At 36.2% G+C, this 20,550-nt stretch overlaps 1 protein-coding gene across 8 annotated transcripts in view; it reads right to left on the bottom strand.

Annotated features, from left to right (window-relative positions):
* Positions 1–20,550, bottom strand: part of LOC145680331 (uncharacterized) — a 153,780-nt gene that overhangs the window by 110,881 nt on the left and 22,349 nt on the right. For all 8 annotated transcript variants that reach the window (XM_081750711.1, XM_081750712.1, XM_081750713.1 and 5 more), the window contains exons 2-5: positions 18,142–19,200; positions 9,647–9,751; positions 5,546–5,647; positions 2,322–2,414 (exon numbers count right to left, since the gene is read on the bottom strand). In XM_081750711.1, coding sequence (XP_081606837.1) covers positions 2,322–2,414; positions 5,546–5,647; positions 9,647–9,751; positions 18,142–19,200 — 1,359 coding nt within the window. The remainder of the gene's footprint in view (positions 1–2,321; positions 2,415–5,545; positions 5,648–9,646; positions 9,752–18,141; positions 19,201–20,550) is intronic.

The raw sequence follows: 20,550 nt of genomic DNA, 5'->3' as shown, positions 1-20,550 counted from the left end.
CCTCCATTAGCAAATGGTGACTTTCAGCAGCAGATTACTTGAGATGGAAGTAACCGCCCCCTTTCCCTGGATCTGCCACTGGTACAATGGAATTTTCGGTACAAATGCTATTTTTAGGATATGGGCATCATATTGAAGGCAATAGATCATGGTGCCGTGGATATTCCTAAGGTAATTTCAAGTTTAAATTTGAACACGTATATGACTTCTGCATAATGTTGTATAGGGTTAAAAAATACGGAGATCTGGAGTCTGAAAAATGACAGAAAAACTCTCTAGTCCCTCACTCTTTTCCTCTTTAGGAATCGAATCGAAAAAAAAAACATCTATCTTACATGCAATAAAGGCAGAGAAAAACCATTCGTGCAATATTTTAAGGTTCTGCCGTTATAGATTCGGATATCCACTAATGAGGAAACCAATGAGTTAGTCAGTGGCTTTATTTTTAAAGATGTGAAAGTTAATACTTATTTCAATTTCATGATTGAATAGGTTCATTGTATCAATATTAGCTGTTAATTTTGAATCAGAAAGTACTAAATTTCAAACTTCATTATATGAAATGTATATTATGAGAAACAATATAAACTGCTTTTTGGATGAAAAGATTCAATATATTTCAATCAAAAATTTTCTTGTAGGACTTATATGTGGAGGACTACATATAGTGTAGCCGAACCCAAACTATCACTTAACTCATGATGTGCTTATTCCGTAGAAAATACGAAAACTCGATTTACTCCAAAATTTTTGCGGCTCCTGATTAAAAATCTAATTATTGGCCAAGATCGCAATCTTTTGATTCATTTTTGGTTTTCCTATTCCTTGTTTGCGAGTGTATTAAAATTTCCTGAAATTTTTCATTACAGAGGTTGTTCAGTCTACATTTGGCCAATTTCGACTTACCTAAAAATTTAGAAGAATCCATGGCGCCAGGTCCGTAAGTGCTCGATGTGTTTCCCTTGGTTCCTAACAATAGCCCGGCAGCGTAATTTCCACTGTAATAGGCTTGTCTGAAGAACTGGGAGGGGAATCTTGCCCCATTCCCTTTGCACAGCTTTCCAAAGTCCTTCCACAGTTGCCACACGCCGTTTTCCCAAAGCCCGCTTCAGCAATCCAAATCCACAGTAGTCCATAGGACTTGCATCTGGATATTTAACAAATACCTCATTGAAAGGCATCACCTGTATACCACTTGCCTCCTCCATCTCCCTGTAGAATGCGAGGGACGATCGTGAGATATGTGATAAGGCCTTGTCTATGTGAATGCACACCAGATTGGCGTCATTTCCGTACATTGTTGGAATCTCATGCTTGTAGATCGGCAGCATGATCTGCTCCTGAAAATACTGCAAATTTATTTTGCAGTTCTTCGCCACCCTACGAACCTTCAGTTTACCTCGGTAACAGTAGCCAGTGACGACCATGAAGCCTTTTGGGAAGGATTCTTTACAGACACGGACCCACATTCTGAAGTTCTTGGCGCCTTTCTCTCGGTACATGATGGCTCTCGGTTTGCCGCAGTCGGAAAGGTACATCCACCTTTGTTCCAGATGCCTTTCGTACAGCTTCAGGACGTTACACTTTCGTTCCTTTAGGTGGGCATCCGTGAGAAGATGGCCGCGAGCTTTCATGACTTTTTCCAGCTTGAGTTCATGGTGTAACGTCCGACTCACAGTCCTTAAAGACACGTCAAGACGATTAGCCATACCTTTGTGTTGGCGGATTTTCTTGGTGGCCTTGGTGCATTCCCGCTTCTAGGCAACTTCGTTGGTGATCCAAATGGTGGAGCTTCGATGCCCTTGTACTTTTTAATAACATTTTTTATTCCACTTAAACTGATGTTGCAACCATTCTTCTGGCACTGTTTTCTGATGACAGAAACACTAAAGTGGGCGTTATGAAGAGCCGCAACATAGCCTTCCCAAAACCGGCTTCGTTTGGGCGGCATTTTGGTCACAGAGCGGAAACCTACACACTTGGAAACAAATTTAACACAACACTCACAAAAATGGTCCTGTTTTCTGCGTTATTGTCGTCCGCGCGGAAAAACAACTCCGTTCCCAGGAAACCACTGCACAACACTGCAGGGCACCACGAGCCAGGTCGGGTGAGTCCATTCTGTCCGGGAAGGGGAAGGAACGAAATCGGCCAAACGTAGGCTGAACAACCTCTGTACTTAGGATTGAACCAAGTTACTGTCCATAAAATAGCCAGCATGGGGTGAAATTTTCCCCTAAAATTGAAATAAATTTTAATTTGGCTTAACTCAATTGAAAATCAGGTTTGCTTTCAATAATTGATAATATAAGTTTACTAACCCTTCCATACCCTGGTGGCGCTACACCGATAGGTGTAACAGCTTGCAAATATCCGTCTTTTGGAGGTGGTCTTACTGGAAGTAGAAGGCCACCCTAAAAATAAAAATAAATTAATAACAGAATCCGATTTTAAAAATCAAACTAAATATTATAAAATTTATACTAAATATTATAAATGTTGTTGAGCAAACGTTATACGCAATACTTGGTTTATCTCTTGCTCTTATTTGGTCTTCTGTACTCCAAGCTTTTAATGGAAGTATTGTGTTTTTATCCGATTTTTTCAAGATTCATACATACGATAATAGTCCCTGAAATAAAAAGGAACCGAAATATGATACTAATATACTAAATGAGATTTAATTGTAAGCCTAAAGGAAAAGATGATTGGTTTTAAGTTAGAGATTTAAAGCAAAGTCACTCTACTTATAAAAAAACAATTATAGCACACATGCCACACACACACACACACACACACATATATATATATATATATATATATATATATATATATATATATATATATATATATATATATATATATATATATATATATTAGAAGTTATTTATCTTAAAAATATTACATACATCTTCACGTATTAGTTGAATGTAGTGTGGTACTGCTCTTCCACGTAGATATAAATAATTGCTGTTTGTTTTAATTAGTTGCTCACCATACTCCACTAAAGAAACATATCCTAGAGAACCAGCTATCTAAATATTTATATTTGAAGATACAAACTAATATGAGAAGGTTAAATTTGACATAAACAACGCATTGACCATAAATCGCTTAACGCTAGGAGTATTCGCTCTCCCCGCTGAGAAAGTTGCTATCAAGTGAGCCTTTGATACTACTGGTCTGACTTTGCTTCCCGGTGGAAAAGCACTTAAAAAAAAACTTTAACGTATTGCGGTCGTTCAGATTTCGATTCAAACTATAGATCTCATACAGCCTCGGTGCTGAAACGAGAGGCTAAATTACTTCAACAAATAAATAAAATAGCAATAACTCAGTTCTCAGTTAACTGGGAAATGAGGTAAACAATACGTTATGGTGAAGTTCGTGATAAAATGTGGTTCGTAAATAATACATTGTAAGAACTGATTTTATAAAGGATTTATTCCGTGGTACATTTGGAATTGAGTAAATTTACGATGAATAGAAAGTTATCAAAAGGATAATTTAGTGGTATTACTTCATAAGGATGTTTCAAGGCCATAATCAGCAAGATCTAATTCAACTATTTGTACCGTTTTCTCTCTTTGCAATAATGAAAAAGAAAACTTCAAGAGCCCTTAAAAGGGCGTGTTAATATTAAGTTTAATAAATTATCTTCGAACAACACTGGTGATATAATATGTTCTTCTGTCCTTTAAAGATGCACTTTGAATCATGTAAATTTTTATGACATTTGAATACTTGATTTAAGTAACCTAACTTCCTAACTTAAACTTAATACTATGATCTAACTTGTAATAGTTCCATAGTTACGTTACATCAAATGCATTTTCGTCAAAATGACTTATGGCCCACGCCTTTCTTCTCTCCGGAATGTAAACCTTGTAGCTTCATGCCGCTTAGTTCAATGTAAACAATGTAAGGCCAAACTTACAGTAGGGTCATGCAACGAGGAGGTTTTAACTTGACTCAAGTTTTCATACTTAGGTTAGCTCAACGAGAGCAATTTAAACGTTGAGAGTATTTGCAGAAAATAATTCCGGCGTTGGGATGATCATTCTTGATCATTTCTGAACCTCTATATTGAGGTGCAGAACTAAATTATTAAGTCTACATGCCCTACAGTCAACAATTGAGGATTTATCCGGAAAATCGGCCTATGGGCTGATAGGGCATTTTTTTTTCGGACATCGGCTTAAATGAACAATTATTGTTTGCTTAACAAGTGCTGAAAAATTCGTTTTGTCCTGGCAACACTGAGTGAAGTTGCGCGTGTATTTGTATCACTATTACAGCACTAACATTTGGACCCTGAGCGTGTTGGTAGCATAGTTGGTCTGCGTTGCTATACTAGTTATGTGCTGCTAGTAGTGGATAGTGGTGAAGAAGTGATTAGACGTGAACTGAATTCCAAAAAGAAAGTGAGTATCAAACGCGAGATACAGAAATGAAAACGTCAAAGTGGGAAACCGTATACGTCGCAAAGATGTAGAGCTATAGATGGAAATATTTTCAAACCAGATGCTGAAGATCTTTCCGTGTTCCTGTCACCAACAGATAGGAACTGGTTTGAAATTACTATGCAGGAAATTTAGACAAACTCCACATAAATGCGTTTTGTAGCCAGCACTTTTTTCTTTCGTTATACCTAGATATTCTTTTAGTTCTGACCACACCGCAGATTAGGTATTGCGTAGTATTAATATTTTTTCATATTTATTTTGTGTTCTACGGAAACAGGGCACTTCACGTAGTACCACAAGACATTGTAGTAGTTCATTAAAATGTTCTCTATATGAGAAAATATGGAAGTTTTGTTTTGCTCCAAAGTTCTATTAAACACGAGAAGTAAACCCTTTCATTGCGTTTTTCTCAAGCCCATCATTTTCAATATGCGCCCTTAAGGGCCTAGCTATTGACTCGCACTGATATCAGATATATTTTCCTTCCATTCATAACATATTTCAACACATTGTATTTTGCCTTGTACTATACCTTTTCAGTTTATTTTGATTTCTGTGCACGATATCTTGTGTTCTTTGGAAAAAGGGCCTATTGAGTAGGGTATTAATTATTTTTTTTAATCTGTTGTAATAGTATATGTACCCGAAAACATACTTGCTACATACTTTCTCCAAGTGTTAACTATGTCAGCACTTTTCTTTAATTCACGTTTCAATTCAAAGATCTATTCAGTGGAAGTAATATAAACTTTCACTTGCGCTCTTCTCAAAATCATTATTTTGCCTATAGGCCCTTTTCCCGGAGAAAGTCTCAGTTGGTTCCAAATTACATTCTAAGAAGTTACAAATAACTATTTCCCTCCTAGAAAAGAAGAAAAGAAGATCACACTTGTGAAGTGTGATGTCGTGTTATATTCAACACTCAAAGTGCCACACATATTAATTAATTTCTTTTCTTTAAGTAGCCAATTCATGAGACGTGCTCAGAGTTAACATAAGCCTTTTTCCAATACGTGGGATAAGCTACAGCTTCAGTTGGGCTTAGCTCGTAGAAAAGTAAAGAAAGTAAGTTTACTTACTACAGGACGCAAATTGGCAGGAAGCGTCGCCAATGGGTCAGGCGTAAATGGAGGTGGTGCTCTAGTTCTGCGGCGCGATCCTACTGGTATCAAGTTTTGAATCTAAAAGTAAATAAATAAATAAATAAATAAATAAACAAGTGTGTGAATTGTATTCACTGAGTGACTAAATTATTACTTGAATGTTGTTATATGCTGTAAGGAAGCACAAAATATATAAAACAACTCAGAATCGGAACGGTGTATTGAAATAGTAATAGTCAAGATCACTGAATCAGCCTGATAGTTGAGAACATATATTCCGTCATATACGAGTATAACGGAAAATTTTCCTGCTATGCCATGTGGAGGATTTCTAAGATGCTAGATGAAATGTAAAATGTCAATTGATTTTCCTGGCATGTTAGGAACTAAAATGTAGCTCCGTATTTCACCAAGTATTTGTAGCATAAATTTTATAATACATTAAATCATTTGTATGTAAATTCAGAGAAGAAATGGCGAAGATCGTAATGGTATACTAGAAGATTTTTGTAGCCATAGATGAAAACCAGTTCAAAGGGATACAGAATTTTTTAGTCATTGCAAGTAAGGTTGCCAAACTTAACAAATACCATTATTTGAATTAGATCCTACTTGTTGTGAAAGCTAACTCCTTAAAAACCTGTAAACGTTTCAAATTATTATTATTAGAGCGTTTTACGGTTTTGCTACGTGAAGTCTAGGGAAGCCAAGTGGTGTTCATTGAAACTCATTTAGTCAGAATTCAAACAATTATTTGATTAGAAGTGTAGATCTCATACATTGGTCAAATATATTGTATTCTCAGTTATAACTATGAGTTCTGTGAGGTAAAGTGATAGGGTGACTGTGGAGAAGACTGGTATTCATGTCAGATAATTTATTCTTCATTTGCTATATCATCTAGGCTATGTCTGTTTGTTCAACATGTATTTCATAAGACTTATTATTTTTGATTAGTTTATCTTGAGTAGCTACATTTCGTGTACAGTAGTTAATTAGAATGAGAGAGTAAGAATTATTACATAATAATGAATTTAAAAACAAAAAAGAATTTTAGGGATGATCAAAACATGGATCAGAAGATTGCTATCTTGGCCAAGAATGTTAGGAATGATTCAAAAATTCATCAAAAGTTTGTTATCTTGGCCAATAATTAGTTTATGGATCAGGTGCTACAAAATTTTTGAACGACCCCTAAATAGAGTTTTCGTATTTAGTACGAAATAAGCACATCATACTGAGTTAACTGATAGTTTGGGTTTGGGTAGGTAGTTCTCCAGATATAAGGCGTACAAGAAATTTTTTTATTCAAAGAATATATTGGATTTTCGATCAGGGGCCAGAAATTTTTTTGAACGGCCAATATATCGAGTTTTCGTATTTTCTACAGAATAAGCACATCATATTGAGTTAAATGATAGTTTGGGTTTGGCAACACTACATCTAGTTCTCCAGATATAGACTGTAGACAGTGGATATTAGTTGAGTATTAACACCTAATAAAACCGATCTTTTTAAAAAATATATATACAAATGATAATAACTTATGTTTGTAGAATAACCGCGGCATTTCGAATTTTGAATTATTTTGAGGGACAGAAAATATAAGTAAGCGAACTGTCCCGACTAAACCGCGACGTCTTAGAACCCTATACATATAATAAATCCATTACTAATTATAAGAAATATATAAAATAAAACGTTACCGCAAAATCAGTAATGAAAATATAATATTGCGAAATCAGACAATCGCATTGCAAAATAGGATCAACCGTAGTCTGAACTTCAAGGCAAAATTAATGAATTTCTAAAAGCAAAAATATGACAACACATGTATGTATCTGCTGATGTTAGAATTGATCTATAAAATAATCTGGTCTGTTATTTTATTTGCTAATTTTATGATTGATTTATGATATATACAGCAAAAATTAGGTGCTAAAATAACACGAAATGACTAGCATATAACTAGTCACTGGCAATGAGAAGCAGTTCTGCCATTTGTTTTCCTTGTCTGTTATTATTATGTCCTAGCATGGCAGACATGACTAGCATGGCTAGTATGACTGTTGTCAGACAATCCGCAAGTTTACAAAACTATTATTGTGATCGATTACAGAAAACATAGAACGTTATTCGTCACTTGGTATAAATGCCAAATATACCGCGTAAATGTTAGCTTATACCAAAGAATAAAAGCCAATGCAAATGTTCACAGCCAATAACTAGTTATTTCTGATATGGTCGGAAGACGATGTCCTTGGTGTTAAAACAACACAGAAGTAACAGGCTAAACTGGTAGTCAATTTGTTATTTCAACACTTAATTTTTTGCTGTGTATCGAAACATGAGTAATCTACGAAATTGTGATACCACTTATTTAGAAACTAAAAATGGAGAATTTTGTTACAAACTCTTTGCTTTATATGTATTTATATACATAGTAGTTATACATTTTCTGAATGTAGAGTAAATATTGGTATTGCATGTATAAATAAACGCAGCTAATGGTGATTAATTTTTCGTATCATTGCAGTATTCACATGATGTAATTGAGTTAGAACGCTGGAGAAACTTCTGGTCGAGATAGTTTGTTTCCAGATTCGAACTCGGAAAATCTGATTGCGGATCGAGAATGTTAACAGCTCTTGAGTGATCCTCTGTGTGAGTTTGTGACCGTAATAAATGATTACTTAATTTAAAAGAAACTTTGATTAATGTTGTCCTTTTTGAGTTCCGAATAATAATAGTAATAATTGCTTATATTTTAGTTAAAATTGTGCTTAAACATTGCTTTCAGAGCACGCTTTAATCTCAAATTTTATTATATAGAATTGAAGGACATTCGTATTAAAAACATTTTGATAATATGGCTAGTTTTCTTCTAATTAAGCATGCATTCTCCTGAAACACACACTCGAGACTTTTGACGTGGTTCGTAATCCAGCCATCTTTAGGGCGAGATAAAGTGGTGGGGAACAGCCTATACTCTGAGAGTTGATCTTGTACAGTGAGCGACAAAAGCTCTTTCCGTTTAGTAAAATTTATTTTGGGAATAATGGTGGTTTGGGTACAACGTACAGAAAATTACATTCATTGTAATTTACTGAACCCTGTATTCAAATTGTCCTTCCATTTTGAAGTTATTTACGAAACTAATTTCAAAACTGTTGTCGCTGACTATATGATGGTCAAATATATAAGCCATCTAGACTGAACTTAAGTTCCAGTCCAATTCTTATTTCTAGACATTGAAATCTATGACCATTTTAGCACGTCGCGTATGAGGGATGACGTCTCTCGCGATCACGCTACCCGGGAAAGTTGGAAACAATAGAAGCAAACTATTTATATTACGTACCATCCTGGCATTTGACTGATGTCAATGAGAAAAAAACCGGGAAAAACGTCACTCAGAATGGTTGGCCTGAAAAAAAGCTGTTAAAGCTTTCCGATCAAATGTTCTCACCGGAAATCGAACCTGAGATTAGAGATTAGGCTGATTATCATATGCACTATCAGAACCAAGGACGAATACAATCCAATCATTTGTGACTGGAACGAATATCTTCTTCCTCGGCAGGACACCGTTTCTTGTTCATCCTTACTTTACAAGGAAGATTTAAGGTTATGCAGAGAGGAACTTTAAGTAATAACTCAATCTTACATACGCGTACTTAGGTCATCTCACGGAGATCCGATCTTCAGCAATTCAAACGTTGAGGCTATTTGCGAGATATAACTCCGATAACTGCGATGATTATTCTTGGTCACAATGAGCTATAGAACGAGTTTATTAACTCAAAACTGATTCCAAGCTATCCTCTAACAAGTAGCTCATGTCTATTACTCTTCCACAAAAAAAAAAAAAAAAAAAAAAAAAAAAACAGAATCGTGAGATATGATGTTATCTGCAACACTATATATATATATATATATATATATATATCTTACAACTTAATTCTTTCTCTTTAAATAGCCAATTTATAATGATGAGAGCTTCTCTGAGTTGATATAAATTTTACACCTCAAGTTGCATTCAACCTGACGAAAAGTAAAGAAAGTAAATTTACTTACTGGAGGAAGCGTTCCTTCCCATGATGCAGGAAGTGTCACAGCTCCCAGAGGAACCCATTCTGCCCACTGTACATTCGGAGGTGGTGTTGGGCGCTGTGACCTACGCTAAAATGTACAAAAGTAAGTAAATAAGTAAAGGAGTCTGTGAATTGCATTCACTAAGTCATTGAACTGTGATTTGAATGCTGTTGTACAGTCCGCAGTAAAAAACCTGCAACATGAGCATGTAAGTTTATTGTGAAACTACGCTTAACAGCGAGGGAATCAACATAACGTCTAAGTGGTAAGAATCACGCCAGGAGAAATATCGGCGTCCTACCCTGCACACTTATTGTGGAGCAAAAGACTTCGTCGTTTCACAAAAAAAAAAAAACTTACCTGCTCATGTTGCAGGTGTTTTGCTGCGAACTGTACAACATGCGAAAGCAAAGAAAATTTCAAACAATTCAGAATCGGAAAGACTTAGTAAAATTGAAATAACCCAGATCTCTGTATGGACCAGTATCCTATATTCTTTTAATACGTCGACAGAGTAGCATAATGATATTTAGAATGAAGCAAAGAATAATTGAATTCTAGGGTAGATGTACTTAGTTGTGCATAATCCCGAATATCGTAGCGCCTTGTAAAATGACATTTAGAAACTTATGAAAGTTTACGGAAATAGTTCTCATTACTGAAGACATGTATTGCGTTACATGAAGAAATGTTTCCCTTCCATGTTATCTGGAGGATTTCTAAGAAACTAGATGCATTATACAATTTAGTTTGATTTTCCTGGCATATTTGAACCTGAAATGAAGCTCTCCATTCCACTAAGTATTTGTAGCAGAGATTTTAGAGTATATTAAATAATTTGTACGTAAATGTATAAGCGAAATGGCGAGGATTATAGTGGCATACTCAATATTTCTGTAGCCATTGTTGAAATCCCCTTTTAAAAGTGGTTAGGAAGTTTTCAAGATAGAATCTTTTGCAAGTGACATTGTCGAACATAACACATAGAGTTGATTTTGGATTTTTTAAAAATAAACTATGTAAACGTCTATAAACAATTAAAATTATTATTATTAGGACACTGTACAGAAAGTGATATAGTCTTGGTAAGCGAGGTGATGATCATAGAATGTTTACTTCGTGAGAATTCGAACAATTATTGAATTTACAGTGTAGATCTTACATGTGTAGTCTATTCACTGTTGCAATTATTCAATTTTTTATGTTCTGTGAAGTGAAGCTGATAGAGATACTGTGAGAAAATTTGTTCTCTTCTCCCTTGATCTGTCATGGTAGGTATTCTTTATCTTAAGGCATAGCTTGTCGCACAGAACCTGAGACCGCTCGCAATAACGGTGAGATCGTTAGCGACTGTCCCAAGCGGGGCCACAATTCCAATCGTGTTTCGGAGCCGACTTTTAAGGGGGCAGACTACTAAGCCAGTTTTTCGTAACTGAAAAGTGATCATGAAATGTAACTTACCTAAGTAATATATATATATAATGGAAAACGAAAGAAACTAAATTATCAAACGAGAAAAAGTCAATTTCTGAAACGTTTCACACGGAATACTTTATTTATTTATTTATTTAACAATCACCAGATACAGTTCAGAGGCCATTTTACACTGGATATCCAACAACAACAATAACAATGGAAAGGATTTGGGAAGGTATCGGCCAGGGCCTGTTTAGTAGGTACCATCCCGGCATTTGCCTGATAGGATTGAGGGAAACCCTGGAAAACCTCAGTCAGGATGGTCGGCAGCGGGATTCGAACCCACGACCTCCCGAATGCGAAGCCAACGCTCTACCACTTGAGCTACTTTCACTACATTTAGTAGAACATTATGGCACAAAAACGTGATAGAAATACTAAGTTCTGACAACGAAATGCGCTTGTTCTCAGCAACAATTTCAGTACTCTCTTTTAATTAAGGAAAATATTTATTACAAATTTAGAAGATTGGAACTTACGAATAATTCAATCAAATATTGAAATAAACTAAGTTTAAATTTTCATATTTTATAAATTTTGAAAATTTTGTAAATTAGTACAGCGCGTGGGAAATTTAAGACTAAAATGGGAATTTCTGCTTTCAAGATGGGATTTTATAAGGTTCCAGGTTAGTATCACTGGCCTATAGAGTCCAACGCACTGAGGAAGAAACAGTACTATTTATATGTCGACGCTGAAGCAGAAGACAAACTGGAGTACTATACAGTAAAATATTATGTATAATAGCGTTTGCTTGGAGAATATGGTGGTTTTATAGCAGAATTGTATTTAGAAATATACATCTATCAATATTTTCTTATTCATCATCAACATAGGTATTCTGCCATTATTAGCAGGTCACTTCCTGCAACTGAGTACCTTCCATGCTCCACGGACTTCCGCTAACATCTTCATCTTCACGTACGATTTCTCTGTTTTGATATCGTGTCCCCTCCCTCTCTTTCCTGTCATGATACCATCTAAAACGTCCCTCGTGATACAGTTCCTTCTTAACCAATGTCCCAACCGGTTTCTCTTCTTCAGCTTAATATCTAAAATTGTTATTTTCTTCCCCACCATTTCTAACACAATTTCATTCGCTGTCCGTTTGACCCAGTTAATTTCCACATTCTTCTTCACACCTACATTTCGAAAGCTTCCAGTCGTTGTACATTACTTTTGCGTAATGTCCATGCTTCTGACCCATACATCACAGTACTCCATACGAAACACTTTATGAGTCCTTTTCTCAACTTTTTGTTCAAGGTCCCACAAAATAGTATTTTCTTCCTCTTAAAGGCTTATTTCACAACTCCTATCCTTGCCTTTATTTCACATTCACACTTCATATCATTACTAATAATACCACAGGTATCGACAACTAGACACTTGTTCTGTTTTCTCCCTTCCTACTTCTACTTTTTACACTTATCCCTTCGTTCTAATCACCATGATTTTTGTCTTTCTAACATTTATTTTCATCCCATATTCTTATTATTCAATCTTATTTTCATATTACCGACTACTATATCATTACGTGTACTGCAAAATGTCATATTTCACACTTTTTTTTTTTTACAATTTACCTACGTCATGCAGGACTTGCTTCTCACCCTATTATATTATTACATTAAATGCACTGTTTGTTATAATTTAGCTATGTCCTACAGGGCTTCCTTATCCGTCTACTTCTGTTTGTATTGCATTTTGCTCTTGTGGTTCCGCCGCACGTTTAAAAAAATAACTAAATTATATTGCTTACAAATGTAGTTTTTCTTTCATCTTCTAATTTTCATTACCCTAGAAAAGTGGAATCTTTTCAAACATTTTACACCAATTGCAATTTTGTATGTGTATTCCGAATCGTTTCTTATACTACAATGAAACACAGAAATATTACACTTTTTATATAGATACTAGCCTTTGGAACCAGGCCCCGCGTTTGCTAGGCCTACGGCCTCGCGTCCGTTGTGCATATCAGCCTTTCAATCAAGATTGAATTTAGTGCATTTACTCTTAACATTTCCTGAATTTGGCACAGCTGTGGGCTCCGCCCTCAGGCATCCGCATTTACTCAGCCTATGGCCTCGTACTTCTTATCCCACAATTCCACGGAATTTCAAATTTATTTTCCTACTTTAACTATCTAAAAGTTAACATTTTGTACCCCCAAGAAAACACTAATTTAAATAACATGGGAATCTTTATTTCCCATTTAGACCCCTTAAAAACCTAAAATATTCACTTTTGGTGAATTTTCCTGTGGGTTAGTCCTGGAAGGCTACAATCATGCCAAATTTCATCATTCTAATCCTGCCGGAAGTGCCTAAACATTTTGCAGTGTAGAAGATGTCCCATATCAATAACATGGGAAAGATTTTTCATTTGCCCATAAAACCACTTTAAAGTTGGATATTTTTGGTTTTGATTATTTACTTAGATATCGCTAAATAAAACGTACAAGCGTGAGGAATTTCAAGCTTTTGTTCCGATTACAAGTACCTAAAATATGAGATTATAGGTAAAAAAAAAAAAAAAGCTTCATTTTAATGGCATGGTGAATTTCTTCATCCTCCTTCAAATTCCCTGAAAATTAAAAATATTCACTTTTGGCAATTTTCCTGTCGGTTAGTCCCGAAAACCTACAATCATGCCAAATATCAACTTCCCATGTCAATCGGAAGTATCCTTTTATTTTATGCCAGTTCATGTAGTTTTATATATGTTTAGAATTTGGCAAACATGTTGATAGCATAGTTATTAAATATGTCTGTAATTAATAATATAGGCAAACCAGTGGTACACACAAAGTATTTCACCAAGGAAGGAATTTGAACAACAATAATACATTCGTTAATAATCATAACAATTACTGTTAATTGTTTTCCCAGTGATTTCTGGGAAGTTTCAACATGTCCTCTTCTTAGTCAGGACATGTGCTATTTTTATATTCATATATTTTTATGGCATTTCAGTCTTTCTATAATATTATATAAAAGATGGACAATAAAACATGGTTATCTCCTTTGGATACGCCTCTGAATAGTAAAATGTATTCTAAAACTTAGTTATAATAACCAGCAGTCCTTAGAAGTAATTCTCTTCATAATTTGAAGTTCATTAGCATTTGAAGTAGAAAAAATGATTAGGAGACATGCGAGGCTCCCAAAGTGCAAATTCGAATGAACGGTAGAAGTGAAATTTCTTCTGAGGGTTTTAGTGAAGTTTAACGAGTTTAATCAAGATCTGCCATCAAAAACGTGTATTTTATTCCAGTGTCTGTCAAACTGTGTTGCTTTGCTAGTAATAAGCTCAAATACGTCCGATCTCGTTTCGAACACGTAATCCGCGTGTTGCATCTCCCTCTCTCTAACAGACTCCCAGTTTGCCTCACAACACTGCACTCACACCGAAAATTGGGATGTACCGGCCTGGAATCGAACCCAGGACCCTCGTACATTAATTCTATGATCGAACCACTAAACTATGTAACTCCTTTAATATATATAATTTTTATTACTTTACTTTGACAATACAACGTGGGGGTTAGGGAAGGGGAAGACATATAAAAATAAATAAAACTTAATAACTCTGGAATCACACGACCGATCTCGATCAAATTTGCCACATAGATGAAGTTTGAACTTGGTATGCTTTTCTATAATTTCACTTTGACGGTGCAACTTAGAGGAGGGGGTAAGATATTTAAAAATGATCGAATATGGCCGATATTAGTGACGAATCTATAGTTTTCGGGGTCCCTGAGATGAACAGTGGCACTTGCGATGTCGTTTAAATCTAAACTCAGTCCCGCAACTTGGAGAGGGGATGGGAGAGATGTATAAAAATAATCAAAAACTACCGGCATTAGTGCCGAATCTATAGTTACTGAGATAAACAGTGACACTTCCGATGCCGTTTAAATCCAAATTCAGCTCTTTGTGTCCAAAATGAAACGTATTCTCCTCGAGGGAAGAACGGGTATTCTGCTAGTAGCTTATACAGATGAAGTAAAAGTAAACAGTCGTTCCTACTTTCATGATAGGCGATGAAGGTCTGAAAACAGTGTATGAATGGAGAGGGTTGTATACTTTCGTTAGTTTATTCACTCAATAAGATGATATAGTTAGTAAAAGGTTCTGGCCTCTTTACCTCCCCCGGGTTTCGCAGGTACCCATTTCAAAGAGGCTGAATGGACGTCTCTGAGCTGCCTAGCAAGGAGAGAAGAATGGGAAAACTTTATTGTTCTTATCTTGAGTCGAACACGTGTCGCGCAGGTGGTAGTGAGATTCCTCTACAACTACGGTACTGCGGCTCTTATATAGCTATAACCTGACCAGGATAGCTGTGCGGTTTTGGGAGGATGGCGCTGCTGTTGTGTTTACATCAGTTTCTTGGCAAGCGCGGTGAGACAGGGGAGCGGAGAGTTTCACTTTGCAGTGTATCCAACGGTTTTTTTAAAGTTGCAGTTTAGATGTTGTGCATAGTCTAATCTCTACGCTTAATAAAAAAAAATGCCGTAACTTATGTATGTAATGTAGTGAACCATCCCTGAAGTAATGCAGATGTATTGTGAATAGTGATTTATGAATGGAAATTACCAATTTAAGAACAACATAGCACAATTGACAATTCAGTGAGCTTCTACCGTGTATTAAGCAGATTGTATAAAAATTGATTACGTTTTATTCGATTTCATTATAAAACAGTAGCAGCCTGTAAAACGCAGGAATGACAAAGTCAGTGACTAAAATATTAATTTTGGGTTGATAGCTTAGAGTTTTGCGCAATATCTTGTAACTGTAAGTTTAAATCAAGTTAAGGTTAAGGGTCATGATGCTGCTGTTTAAGTGTATGTTTATCGATTGACAAATAAATTATTTTTTCGAGTTTTAGCCAGGGAGGAATCTCAAAACGTTTCCCCTCGAGAACTGTGAAAGTCCTTTCCGCTAGTCTATTGGCCAGCGCATGTGTATTTATTGTATGTCGTTCTGGGTTTGATTTCCATTGAGAGAAGAAAAATTTAATTTTACAATCCTTCACTTTCATTAATCATCTGTCTCCTCTAGCATAAACAACATAATCATGGGACGTTAAAATAAAGAAATTTCACTTTTTTGTTCGAGAAATGTGAACCCTTTGGGAGAAAAGGAGGTGAAGAAATTTTTCCTTCATTTTTTAAAGATTTATGGGATTGGATAGCTTGCCTTTAGGGATTGATTTGTACAATTTGGTTCAGTGCACCCTTCTTTTAGGATCATTATAGAAATCCAGCCCTTTGGTAGAGTTCGAATAGAAGTATTGATAAAACATCAGCGTATGGGTAGTGTAAGAGTAGGTATCATTGCTTCAGCACACAATAAATTTTATTTATGAGGAAAGAAATTACCTCTGGACTAACTCTGAATTTCTCTCAGGTTTTAGCTATCAGGTCACAAAGAATTAAATCTACTAACTGTTTTCACACAATATAATTTTGAAACTTGGGAGCCTAGTGCTATATTTGTGTCTGTAGTATATAATAATGCTGATACGTTATTCTGTTGAACATCTTAAAGGTATTTGTCGATTGACTTCAGAGGACTGAGTTTAGCCCGTAAACACAAGTTGCTTATAGTTCAAACATATCAGATGTACGGTCTTGTTTAATAAAACCTGCTCCTCCCTGTTCTCTATCTGAAAAGTCCTATATTGTTATTCACATATGAAATTCAAAGGCAAAGTCAATCGTCTTTACTCAGTTGTATTTTTATTTCAAGTGTAAGTATTAAAATGCGCTACGCATGGTTGCAAGAGGTTGGGTAGCTTTTTTTTTTTTTAAAAAAAAAATACTGAACTGACATATCTAACATTGGCACTCATCTTCTTTATAAATTGATGTAAGAAATGGCCGATTGATTTCCAGCCAATTACTTCATCACCGGTATCTTTGAGCAATGAGATAACAGTGGAAGACAAACTTCGTTCTTTTCGAAGTTGATACTTTGAAAAACTTATGAAAGTGGTTTTGTTATTCAAATACATATTTGCTCTAATCAATTTCAGAAGTAACATTAATCTTAGAATAACGTAATGGCTGTAAGAGTTACCCTGAAAATGTATTTTGTATGTTTTCTTTTTTACGTAATTCAGAGATTTTGTCTGAATTTTACTGGAGTTATAAGGAACCTTCAATCATCAGGCACCCCATTTTAATCGCTCCCCCTCCGCCGTCAATGCAACACTTCTAACCGTCTCCCCAGGGGTCCTGGGTCGACCCCTGATTGAGATGGTACATAAAGATAACTTTGTCTAATCTCTGTCATTATTTAGCATGGTTTAGTATTTTTTTTTTAAAAAAAAACGATATTTCTGCCACATTTTGAAAACTTTATTTGAAAGTTTTCAAAATGTGGCAGAAATATCTTTTTTAAAAAAATTACTAAACCATGCTAAATAATGACAGAGATTAGACAAAATTATCTTTATGTACCATCTCAATCAGGGGGTGGGTCCAGGACCCCTGGGGAGACGGTTAGGAGGGTGGCAGTGAAAGATTATCAGTTCTCTCTCTCTCACCAAACTTTTGAAGTACATCCGAATATGATGTCAATGCAAAAGAATTTTCTTACTCAAGACCCGGATCGCTCCGCCCCTGACTTGAGCATATGCGTGAAGTGGTTTATTACGAACAAGATAGAAAGAACTGTGATAGATTGATTACAAGTAGTCCGGTTAGAAACACTGCTGCTTGCATTTTAGTTCCAAAACCGGCCACCCGCACTCGTTCGCTGGTTGTGTTATATATTAATGCAAAGTGTTCTTGATAGCAGTCAATTTAAAAAAAACTAACGTGTATTGTCTCTACAATAAACGTTGAAAATCTTTCTTAGGTTTGGTGGTATAACATTCCAGAATATCGAAACGCACAAGCTGAGATGCTACCCTTTTATAATATATACTCCTTTCTATTCTAAGATTCTGTGGTCTTATTTCCTAATAAAGAAAATTATATTACTTACGTTTGCAAGAGAGCGACGACCAACTTGAACAGCATCTCCACCTCCAGCGCCCGAGTTTACTTGTTGTAAACTACCACTTCCTTTCTGATCAGCCTGTTGGTTGCTGACACCACCTTGAGAATTAGATTGTTGTAAGCTACCATCACCCTCTTGTGTAGCAACTTGGTTATTAATATTGGGGCCAAACAATCCACCACTGCCGCCGCCTAAACCGCCAGTTCCAAACAATCCACCACTGCCGCCGCCTAAACCGCCAGTTCCAAACAATCCACCACTGCCGCCGCCTAAACCACCAGTTCCAAACAATCCACCACTGCCGCCGCCTAAACCGCCATTTCCAAACAATCCACTACTGCCACCGCCAAAACCACCATTTCCAAACAATCCACCACTGCCACCTCCACTACTACCTAATTGGCCTGAATTTCCGCCACCGGGGCCATACCCACCACTACCACCTAATTGCCCTAAATTTCCACCACTGGGTAAATATCCGCCATTATTACCTCCAGGCCAGCCACCACCAGGTCCAACTTGGACTGCACCACCGGCACCACCAAATCCACCTCCACCAACACTGGGACCACCAACATTGGAACCACCCCATACACCTCCACCAACGCCAGGACCACCAACATTGGAACCACCCCATACACCTCCACCAACACCAGGACCACCAACATTGGAACCACCCCATACACCTCCACCAACACCAGGACCAGCAATATTGGAACCACCCCATAAACCTCCACCAAAACCAGGACCACCAACGTTGGAACCACCCCATACACCTCCACCAACACCGGGACCACCAACGTTGGAACCAACACCCCATACACCTCCACCAACACCGGGACCGGCCCATCCGCTACCACCCCATACGCCACCATCATCGTTGTCTTCATTTACTTGCTGTAGTTGACCGTTGCCCTTTTGGTCAGCTTGTTGGTTATTCACACTTCCAGGACCGCCATAATTAGATTGTTGTAGTTGACCACCACCCACTTGATTAGCAACTTGATTATTATATCTGAGGTTTCCCCTACTATATGCAGAGTCCTGGAAGGAATAAAACAAGAAAAATTAATGGTACATAATATTTTAGATACTCTGCTCACGGAAAGAAATATCAATTTATTATTGAAAAACAAGAATCTGGTTACTTTTGTTTTATGTTGTATATTATGTAAAAGAAATGCTCCATTTTCCATCTTTCCTGTATATGACTATTTCATCTTAGCGTAACTCTTTATCTTTAGGTAAAGAAATGTTGAAGATTACTTGGTGATAAGTAGTTATACTTAGGAATAACTAGACAGCCTAAAATATTAAAATGCATCTCGAAGCATTGTGTCTGACACTTACTAATGTCTTAATAGTGAACATAGTGTTATTCATTCCTGTATTCATCCAATGGCGTGAATAGGCCAATTTTTGGAGGGAGATTGAATGAATTATTGTATGGCTTCTGGAAGTATCTAATTTTCAGAATTGTGTATCTAAAAGACTAAAGATCAAGATTTTGGTGAAAGTGTGTCAAAGTAGATAATAGACCAGTTATTCACAAATCCATGCCGTATATCATCACAATTTGCTTTTAATGAAACAAAAGACGCTGGATCTTTGTTCCATAGTACTAGAACAGTAGTTTCATACTCAACGATATGTTACATCATAATCTGCTTTCGAACAAAGACACTTCATACTTTGTTAAATAGTACTGGACAAGTAGTTTTCCACACGAAGATCTGTGGCATTCTAATCTGCTTTCGAACAAAGACACTGAATACTTTGTTAAATAGTACTGGACAAGTAGTTTTCCACAAGAAAATCTGTGGCATTCTAATCTGCTTTCGAACAAAGACACTGAATACTTTGTTCTATAGTATTAGACCAGTAATTTTTTACTCGATGATCTGTACTGTCATAATCTGCTTCGAATAAAGACAAGTATACTTTGCTTCATAGTGCTAGACCAAAATTTTCAAAAATGATGATCTGTGACACCATAAACTCCTTTTGGAAAAATAAAAATGTTGGATATTTAGTTCCACAGAACTAGACGAGACCAGGTATTTCCTAGTCGATGATCTATGACATCCTAATCTGTTTTCGAACAAAGATACTGTATATTTTGCTTTCCAGTAATACACCAGTAATTTCCTACTCGATGATCTGTAGCATCATACTCTGCCTTCGAACAAAGACAAGTGTACTTTGATTCATAGTACTAGACCAAAAATTTCCAAGACAAAATTCTGTGTCATCATAATTTGTTTTCGAACAAAGACACTTCATACATTTTGCATAGTACTAGACAAGCAATTACCCACGGGATGATCTGTGGCATTCTAGTCTGTTTTCGAACAAAGACACTGTATACTTTGTTCTTTAGTACTAGACTAGTAA

This window comes from Thermobia domestica, chromosome 3 (assembly GCF_964235325.1).
Source record: "Thermobia domestica chromosome 3, izTheDome1.hap1.1, whole genome shotgun sequence".
Taxonomy (NCBI): Eukaryota; Metazoa; Arthropoda; class Insecta; order Zygentoma; family Lepismatidae; genus Thermobia; species Thermobia domestica.
This window is presented reverse-complemented; position numbering and strand designations above follow the sequence as displayed.